At 44.7% G+C, this 10424-nt stretch overlaps 1 protein-coding gene across 1 annotated transcript in view; it reads right to left on the reverse strand.

The window, feature by feature from the left end:
• DENND1A (DENN domain containing 1A) overlaps positions 1-10424 on the reverse strand; it is a 428365-nt gene that overhangs the window by 200705 nt on the left and 217236 nt on the right. Inside the window, exon 10 of the mRNA XM_025051273.1 lies at positions 135-180. Within this exon, the coding sequence (XP_024907041.1) occupies positions 135-180 (46 nt within the window). The remainder of the gene's footprint in view (positions 1-134; positions 181-10424) is intronic.

The raw sequence follows: 10424 nt of genomic DNA on the forward strand, positions 1-10424 counted from the left end.
GCGGTCCACGAGGTGCTGCTGCCACGCGCGCCCCCGCGCACAGCGGTGAGCCCACGGGCTGCGTCTTTCCCGCTGCCACGCAGCAAAACAGAACGGCAAGTAGAGTGATTTGGGGAGGAAAGGAGCCAACTTACCTCCATTAAACTTAAATGGATTCCTATGAGGTAGGGCATGGGAGCACTGTGAAGAGAAACAGAGACACACAGCTGCTTTAATGTCTGTTGCTTCCGACAGAAATTACAGATGGTTCACTATTTGGAGAAAAACTGTTTTAATAAACGTATGCACAGTTACATTTCTTTTCACAACAAAAATCTTAATATGACATTTTGTTCCCAAGCCTAGAAACTTCAGAGGAATTTCAAAATGCGGGCAGTACTGGAAGCAGCACGGGTGGTGGGAAGACAACCAGCTCTGGCGTTAGTCCCCGCGTAGCAGCTACGCAAATGCAACTGCGCAGCCTCAGTTGCCTTATCTTTAAAATGGGATCTTGCAATCGAGCTGGTAGGTTGCTATCGGAATGACAGAAAATATACGTCGAGTGATTACTACAGTTCCTGGTACAAATGGAACTACTATTATCACAATAATAGGAAAAAAACAAACAAACAAACAAAAAAAAACAGAGAATAAGGTTGAATGGAGAATGATTTGTTTACTTGCTGGTTCCTTCTGCCATCAAGAAGTGTGACCTAACCGTCCGATCTGATTCAACGAGGTACGTGGAGAGCTACCAGCCAGCGTCTCCCCCCACGGCTGCACACGTGCCATCTGATGACACTAAAATTCACAGAGCCCCTTCAAACTATTTTGTTCACAGGGCAATGGGTTCCCTAAGTTAGCAACTGGGCAGGAGATGAGAACCCCGCTCCAGAGGTTTTAAAACCCGGGCATTATGGATCGAGTTCCTTTCTTTTCAGGCGTCTGTGTGTCTGTGGGTACGTGTGCACACACTCATTATCATTAAGATTTACTTACCAATGACAAACGTGCTGGCATTATATGAGGAACTTCAGATTCATTTTTCCTAATCCACACAATAACCATACAAAGTAGGTATTATCCCCATTTTCCAGAGAAATAGGGCCAGAGAGCTGAAATCATTTATCTGACGTGACAAAACAAAGTGGCAAACCTAGGATTTGACTCCAAAGTTTCTTCCTCTGTGCCATACCGACTTCATAATACCGAACCTAAAATCCCCAGGCCCACCTCCCATGTGACCTTCTTCCTGGGGGTAGGGAAGGGAGGTCAAGGAGTTAGGGAGAAAGGGAGCGACTGGCAACCTTGCCACATGTCTCTCTGGTATGCGACAGGCCCTATGAAAGGTGCAAAACGGTGCGTGGATCTAGCCTAGAGGAAAGCTACCTGTCTCAGTCTGCGCTGACCAGGTACCCGTCCTCTGGAGCAGCTGGGGGTGGGAGCGGACCTGCAGGATGGCTTTCTTGGGGACAGGGTTGGGGAAACAAGGAGTGGTTAGAAATGAGAAAGGAGAGATTTGCTTCCAATTGAATACTAAGGAGTTTTGGTTTTTATCCTGAAAAACCAATGGATAGGCAATGAAAGTTTTTAAGCATCAGATGTGCATTTTAAAATTGCTTAAACACTTAAAAATAAGAAGAGGGCACAATTCCCTCACTACCATTTGACAAACAGAATTCTTCAAGCAAAAATCCTTCCTCCGAATATAAAACGTCCTCCTTACTACAGATCTCAGCAGTAATATATCTTGGGAGCCTATAAAACAGATTTGAATATTAGCAGCATACTTTGGGAACGATTCTTCTAGAAGACTTTTGTATTTGATAATAGCCAAAGAAAGAATTATAGACATAACTGCAGTGAAAGTGGAGTTGTCTTTTTTCTTTCTTCTCTCTTTTTAAAAAAGGTGTCTGCTGTGCACATTCGGCTTCTCCTCGCTTCTAGGGGCAAGGAAAATGCCCTACGATATTTTTTTCCCTTAAACTGTAAACCATTAGTTTAGCTGCCAGCTCCACAAATACTCACACTTCCCAGTGTGCCTGGCCCTGCTGTCCAAGTTTTTTCCAGTGTACACTGAAATGAATGTGTTTCTAATTAAGTAGCTTCAGGAACACGACAGCTTCAATGTCAAAAATACAAAGTCTGAACTCTGGCAGGAAGTCTTAAGACTACAAATGTCTCATCTAGTGGAACCTCGCCTAATGTAATGAAAGGAAGCAGGAAGAGTGCAAAATTCCAGAAAAATGGCCACTGATTAATGTGTTCAGAAGCACAGCCTAACGCATAGAAGGGAGAAAAACTCAAATCCGTAACATTTAACCAAATCTTATCAACTTTTCCAGCTCCTACAATCAATCGTGCAATTGACCGAGGACTGAGTTTTAATTAGCATTTCCGAACTGAAATTTCAATAAATGAATTAATGCACAGAAAAAGACACTCCAAAAATTGTGAGAAAAAATGTGAAAATACTCTGTATAACTCAACACAGGCTCCCACCTAAAAAAGAAATATTTTCTAGAATTTCGAGTATATAGGTTTTAATGCCATGCCCTTTTGTCCTGCAATAAAATCAGTGATACCTTAGAAGAGAGGAAAAAGGGGTCTTCCAGAAATGACTACATATGCAAGGGACAAAGTGGGACTCACACGTCAGTATCCTTAGGTAGGTATTTTTTTTAAGCCCAATAATTTTCCTAAGAGTAATTACGGCCTACCACCAAAATGTAGTTTCTTAGCCAAGTATTGTTAGGGCTGCAACAGCTCTGTATTTAGAAAATATTTAAAACACATTATTCTGAAATCACAGCAGCTCCATGTTTTATATAAATGCAAATTTAGACAAATACCTTTTACATTACCATCATTTGCTTACAAAGCCTCAAATACTTCCTCAAATACAGCATTTACACTCAGCATATAGCCTAATTACAAATTCCAAGTAGGAAATGGGGGAAAAAAGGAGACCCAGAGTCCTCTTAACATGTCAATGTAGCATCTTAACATATCAATTCCAGATACGTTTCTGAAAAGTTTCTAATTTCATTAAACCTCAGCAGTCACTGCTGCTACTGACCCTTTTTCTTTGAAAACCTCTTTTTTTTTTTAATTGTCTTGTTATTGTAAAGAGAAATTTTTCTGGGGGAAAACCACTTATCCATGATCATGTCATTTTAACAGAACGACTTTTATTTCTACCTTGTTCTCCTCCAATACTGGCCCCACATTAACAGACATTTTTATATCTTTGAAGCTACATTTTATTGCTTTCTCATTGGTTACATAAACATTTCCTATTTTTCACTACAGACTGTGATTATTTTAAAGACTGTGTAATATTCCACCAAGTACAGATGAACTATAATGCATGACCCCTATATCTCAAGTGAGACATTAAGTCACTTCCAACTTCTCACTGTAACACTATAATAAAACCAAAAAAACTCCACGTGCATGATTCCCAAACACAGAGCACTAAGTCAAAAGGCAGGACTGTTTTTCACATCTTTTGTTATATCTTGGCAAAGTGTCTTCTAGAAGGACAGTACCTGTGCCAGTGGAAATGTTTCAGGACTGCTGATGGATTAGGGATAATCCACAAAGTGCCTAGTACAGGGGCAGCACAGGGCAGGTAGGCTCAGTAGGTGACTGCCATCATGTCCAAATGGGTTCTCTCTGAGCCCCTGGAATGGCTGGTGCCTCTGGATCCAGTCTGTTATTGTCCCCCAAATGGTTTCCTGTCGCTGTCCGGGTTCTGATGGATACTTGGCAAACCCTGGTGAGAACGGCTGAGACTCCAGGATGGATGCGAGGTGCCTGACATGCGTCATCTCTACACACGGGTGTCTGACTCCAAGCACTCCCCTGTCACCTGGCTACTTGCTGAGTTTGGTAGGGTTGCTCATCACTTTCTCTGGCGGGCAACCTCTACTTCCACCGAGAAAGCAAAAAACTACCCAGTAAACTATGATTCATTACTTTCTTATCATGTAGAATGACGAAATTTAAAAACCACGCAACACTCGTGGGCATACAGTAAAAGGAAAATATAGCAAAATTAATTGCTGAAGCTGTTCCTAAAAAAGTTCTTCACATTCAGAGTCCGACTTACCTGAACCATTTTTTGATTCAGAATCATTGATGTCTATGTTTTTCCAAGGGCATCTCAGTAACAAAACTTAATAAAACTTTAGCTACTAGGTGCTATCTTCCTTTACGGGGTCCCAGAAAGAACTTGTTTGTTGCTTTTCAAGAAAATATGAATGCAAATGTCTGTTTCACTGACAGCAAACAAACACTAGGCTTCTCTGCTCTGGTGTCTTTCAGCATGCACAGCGACTTTACATTTCAATGCAGAATCTGGGTGCAATTTTGAAGAGATTTTAAACGGCAATTAGACACATCATGTGCGGAACCAACAATACGCATAAAGTGATGATGATATTAACAGCTATGACCAACTGCGTCACAGCTGTCCTGTGTCTGACAGATTGTGAGATGCCACTGTCGATCTCTGAAGAGCAGGACAGGGTATATCTGCCCTAGGCTCTTGTTTCCTGGGAATTATCGCACTATCTGCCTTCATCAAATCCATCCCGAAAGAGTAAAAGCTGTTCTTTCTTCCTTTTCCCCTGAAAAGGAAAGGGGTTCTGTTGCTGGTGTCAAGGCAGTGATGATATAATGACTTTTACCTGAAAGTTATGTTCAGTTTGAATCCCCTTAAGGGGAAAAGGAATTAATATTTATTGAGCTACTATAACCCATCTGCTTCAACGCATTAGCTATCCATAATGCTCAAGGCAACTCTGCAAGGTAGTGCTATTTTCCACATTTTCAGAATGGGAAACAGGCTCAGAAAGGTAAAGTAACTTGCCTGAGGTCACACAGCTAGTGAAGATGAAAGTTGTATTCAAATTCAGGGCTGTGGGGCTAAAAAGCTTATGCTAAGTCCCCGCAGCCCCACAGCGAATGCCCAGTACTTTAGCGGAGGGAGAGGGGAGCTGGCATGCCACGGGGACTAGTCACCCAGCTCTAGGCCCGAGGTGCAGATAGATCACTTCTTTTCCAGGTAAGTCCTACAGCATGAGCTCATTCCTAGCAATGAGCGGCATGAATATGGATACTGCAGACTTATTAATGGCCCTGTATTCGCCGTTCATTATTACTGCACTTTCACAATTTGTTTAATTCCTTTCCCCCAGATAACCAGGGCCCTCTTAATTACGTTCCCCTGAGGTGAGCAGCTACTAATTGGAAAAGAGTCAGGTGAAATAAAAGAACACTGGCTGCTCAAACACATAAAATATAGCTTCCTGAGACAAAGGGGGAGGGGAGAGGAGGGGAGTGGAGGCGGGGGAGGGTGTCCAAAGCCCCAGGTGAGCTACACCTCTTTTACCTGGGAAAGGCACTAGTTAAGAGCTGCCCAGGGATTTGTAAGATCCACTGTTTTTCTTTCCTCCACCCGCCCCGCATAAATGCAGTCAGCTTTACAATTTACACATCACAGTCCCCTCCCACCCCTCAGAGGCACAGCACCTTCTTAACCAAACACTCTGATGGGCAAAGGAAATCCCACAAGTCTTTCCTCAGATCACCATTTTTAAAAGAAAGTAAAACCCAGAAAGAGGTCTCATTCCGTTGAGATTTTTTTCTTTTTTAAAAAAGAAACAAAAGCGTAAATAAACATGGCTTGTCCTAGAGTTTTAAATTCTGCAATGAAGTCACGAGGCCTGGCATTGTTAGAGAGGCTACAACAAAAGAATGGGAACAAAGACCACAGGACCCAGTGTTGGAGAACACAAATAACCACAGTTTTGGTCTTCCTGAGAGTGAGCGGATAGATGGCCTACAGGCTAAAAGAATGGCCAGTGTCACGCAGGAAGCCAGTAAGGGCAGCCGCTGTTTACTGCATGTTTGCCACGAGCCAGCACTAGGCTAAGGGCTTGACCGGCATTTTCTCATTGGATCCTCATGACGACAGTGTGAGATGGGTACTAATATCATTGCCATTTTACAGATGAAGGAATGAAGGTTGGGAAGCTAAACAACTCCTACAGGTCACGCAGCTAGTAAGCAGCGGAACGGAGACTTGAACTCAGGTCTGCTGTGCTACGATAAACCAAGCTGACTGTCTCCCAGACCAGCAGCTGCACATCCATGGAAGGTCAGGTTTTCTCGAACCTGCGAGCTTGCTTCCCTGAGGTCCAACCAGCCGGATGCCAGTCCCAGGCCCTTCCACATTCTGTCCCAACATCCCGTTCACCACAGGAACCCCCTGCTCCAAACACGCCTCGGGCTCAGTGGGCCTCGGGCCCCCTCCTCCCTTAAGTCCTACTGAATCCAGCAGCCCGGTGGTTGCTAACGCCTTTCTTTTTAGAGGAAGTTGTCAGGTTGCCCGTTTGGCGTAAGTCACGTGCTAATTCGTACGGTTATTCTAGATGTCGGTCACAGAGGAATCGAGCTGCTTCCTGTATCACAGAGTCTACGGTGCTGCCACGTGCAGAGCAGGAAGAACAAAGGTGGCAGAGCAGCCACGTGCCGAGCACTCGCCAATCACTGAGGGCTGTGCGGGGGGCGTCGGTTACCTTATCTCATTTAATCCTCAAATAATCCAATTTATACCATCCCTTTCACAGATTAAAAAAGAGATTCTTGGAAATTTGCCCACGGTCACAGTTAATGATGATTCCAACCTAAGTCCTTCTACTTCAAAGTCTTTTATGCTATTCTTAATACTAACTTCATTTAACCATTATGTTACACTTAAGGAAAAAATGGTTATTTGATATTTATAGCTGAAAAATAAATAGCAAGTGGGCACTTCATAGCCAGAATAAAAGTAGATTTTCCTTACTAGTTTAAATAAAGGGATAGTCTTTCTTGTCCTAAACAGGATTTACTGCTCAATACCAGCAGTAAAAGTAGCAAAATAGGGGCAAAGGAAAAATTGCAAGCTGGGGAGAAGTCAGTTCTTCGACTGTGCGCTGTAAGGTTTTGCACATCTCCTGGGACGGCCACAGATCTGTCTCTGAGCACTCCAGCTGCCAACGCAACGAGGGAAGTAGGATCGTAATGCGATTCATGGTGAGCACAGAGAAAAACAAACTCGTCATGCGGGAGCCTGATTTTAAGAAGGCAACCAGGGAGAGGAAAGAGAAAATTCACATCTTACGGATGCATTTATTATGTGCTCAGTGTTTTCAATATGCTGGTCAGTCAATCAACAAATGTTACTCTGTGTCAGGCACCATGTTGGGCTCAGGACAGAGGAGAGAAAAAAGAGTTCGGGGCCCTGACTATTCAGAGCTTACAGTTAACAGCAGACATTAAACAAGCACATCACTGCACGTGTGTAAGCTACTGTGGGGCGGACCTATGATCACTCCCATTTCATTCTCGTAGCAATCTCGAAAGGCTGATCTCCACAATTCACTGAGGAATCTATGGTTTAAAGAGGTTAAGTGACTTGACAAAGGTCACAGCTGGTGAAAAACAGAAAACATGGCCTGAAAAGTGGAAAGGGTACGAATGACCTGGGTTAACCAAGGTTTTCGTAGGGGAAATGGCATTTCGCTTCTTGCCTGGTTTTCAACCAGCCCTCCCTGATTTGTGAGCAATAGCGGAAGATGAGGCTCCGAGAGTGTGGGGGGCAGTTCTCGGTTGGGAGAGGAGGCAGAGACTGTCCAGTTTCCATCTGCAGTTTTGGTGCCCAAACCACAGGGCTCACCACGGTGGAGCCCAGTCAGTGTGTGTGGAGTTGGGCACTGGAGATGGTTTGCTAATTCGAGACACATGTATATCACTGGAGCTGATGGCAGGAGAGGGGAGAAGGAGGACAATGCCCTTCAGAGTGCGGCCCTGTGGCTTCCTGAAGTAACCCTGGGGGTTGGGAGAGAAGCCTTCTAGAGCTCCAAGCCACTGAACCCAACCAAACGAACACTTGAGTTACAAAGATGCTGCCTGGAAGAAAACCTGGAAAGGTCAACATCAAAGCCTGGAGCAGGCCGCCCTTTTGCACCTCCTCGGTCTACCGGAAGGGGCCGGACTTGGAAAACATCAGGAAGGGCTCCGTGGCTAAGGCCAGGGCGGCGGGAGAAGTTAATCACAGAGGAAAGGTCAGAAGACAGGGCTCTCTGTTGCCCCAGAGAGTTCAATGAGAACCATAACAGCTAGAGCCAGCTGCAGAAGGGAAGTCTCGGGTTGTCAGCCACCAGCAGCCCATGAGACCCCCGCAGAAACACAGGAAGGAATGAGGTACAAAAATGAGAGAAAAAGAGAAAGGGGTCTATGAAAAAATAAATCAAGAGAAAGCGACAAAACAAAAAAAAATGTAGAAGTTAAAAGTGCAATGGGTAATAAGAGGAAAAGATTTTTCTCTTGTTTTTCCAGGACTAAAACATGTCACAGGCCAAGATGCATAGCATCCGATTTCCTTCTTAGCTTAGACTCTCAGTCCTTCAAGTGTTTAAGGGGAGGACCAACCCACAGTTGTCAAGAGGTTACTTTCAATCGTGCCGGTGCTTCAAGCATCCTCCCTTGTGCCCAGGCCCAGAGGCAGGGACACTTAGTACAAAAACCCTGACACAAGGTAACTTCCTCCACCGTTGAAGTTTCTGTAATGATGCATTACAGATAATGGTCTGTGGCTCCTGCCCTATTGGTGACCAGGAAGATATCTAGAATGTCTTTGCTGTAAAGACCATGACACTGTGCCTTAGAAGTTCCAGAATTTTCTAAGTGTTGGGTTTAAGACAGGGTCTAGATCAGGGAAGAGTGAGGAATTACATACAGAATGTGTCACCAGAATGAAAAACCAGGCCAAGCTTGGTTGTACAAGCAGCAGAGGGCAGAGCCAGCTATGTCCCACGGAGGCTAATCAGAAACTGGGTCCGGGGAGGCAGGCTGTCTATCATCACTTCCCACTTCAGGCAGCAGGAGGGGCCCAGAAAGGTGGCAGGGCAGGTCTGGATGTGCTGATGCAGCAGCAGAGGTGGAGGCCGCGGTCAAGGTGGGTAAGCGACAACCACCTTCCCAAACTGGGGGGGAGGGGAGTCGTTCCCATGGAAAGGACACTATGGCTTCTGTAATCCTGAAAGTCTCAGGACCACTGTGGGCACATCACTGCTGAGGCAGGATGAGACCTGTCCGCTGTACTCCTAATATCTGTGCTAGGGGCACCGAGAAGGGACCGGGCTAAGGGTCTGATGCCAACCAACTACACGCAATACTCATTTTTGTAGAACATTTGCTTTTTTGCTATATATACTTTGGAAGGTTAAATAACTTTTTTTATAATAAGGATGAATTAATCTTATTAACAACGATAAAGAATATATTAAAAATCTAATGGATCGGTAACTGGATACTGGTGATAGTTGTATAACCTTGTGAATGTATTAACCACTGAACTGTACACTTTTAAAAAGGTGAACTGTATGGTATATGAATTACATTTCAATTTTAAAAATCAAATAGAAAACTTGAAAAGACAGCTTTCTTATAGAACCTATAATATAGATAGATGTAGATTCCTACAGAATCTGTAATGCAAAAACTGCAAAGAGCCTCGTCTCTTCTCTTTCCTATTTTTCCACCAGGGAGATGATTTACTCAGAAACTGTCCGACGCGTCCTGCAAAGGCTCTTGGCGTTTTCAGTTCTGGGCCCTGCGGAAGGAAATGAAGGTGCATCTCGGCGTAGGGCCAGTGACGATGGTCACCTAACAACTTCTCAGTTGCCCGCTTGATGCCAGACTTTTTAAGGAGAGCTGCACCTTCCACTGTGTTCCTGTGGGTGAGGAAGCTGGGGCTCAGAGAGCTCACGGGACTCACCGAAGACATCCAGTCCGACCAGAGCCAGGATTTGGGCCCGGAACTTTGACTGCCAAGCCCGAACTCTTCTACTATCAGCCGCTCTGTTCAAACCTCAGGGCCAAGTTCAGCCAAATCTTACTAAGGGATTTAACTAGAAATCTATCATTTCCCTTAGCTGTGCACTTCCTAACCAGCGGGCCCACCACAGACGCGACTGTGCTGCTGCGTCTGTGCGGAGCTGCAATCCCGGTCCTCATCTCCTCCCGCCTCTCCTGGATGAGCAACTTGTTGCAGTGGTTCCAGCCCTGTCACAATCCCCTGCTGCTTCCTAGCTCTGAAAAACATCGGTGCTCCCTCTCTTGCCTGGACACCTGAGTTCTTTTGTGAAGTAGTTTTCTCAGAGGCAGAATCATCTAGAACCACCTACCTTCCCATGCCCAATGCCAGGGACATAGCAGGCACTCATAAATGCTTGCTACAAAATAGAAATGACAGTTTTGCTTATTTGTTGGAATTCAAAACCTATATAGCCCAGAGTTCGGTAAAGATAAGAGGATTTCAGCCATGCCTATCTACCTCACAGACTTCCATGCCACCTCGGTGTTGTAATCTCAACTGCATTTTGCTGGAT

This window comes from Pteropus alecto, unplaced genomic scaffold (genome assembly GCF_000325575.1).
Source record: "Pteropus alecto unplaced genomic scaffold, ASM32557v1 scaffold67, whole genome shotgun sequence".
Classification (NCBI taxonomy): Eukaryota; Metazoa; Chordata; class Mammalia; order Chiroptera; family Pteropodidae; genus Pteropus; species Pteropus alecto.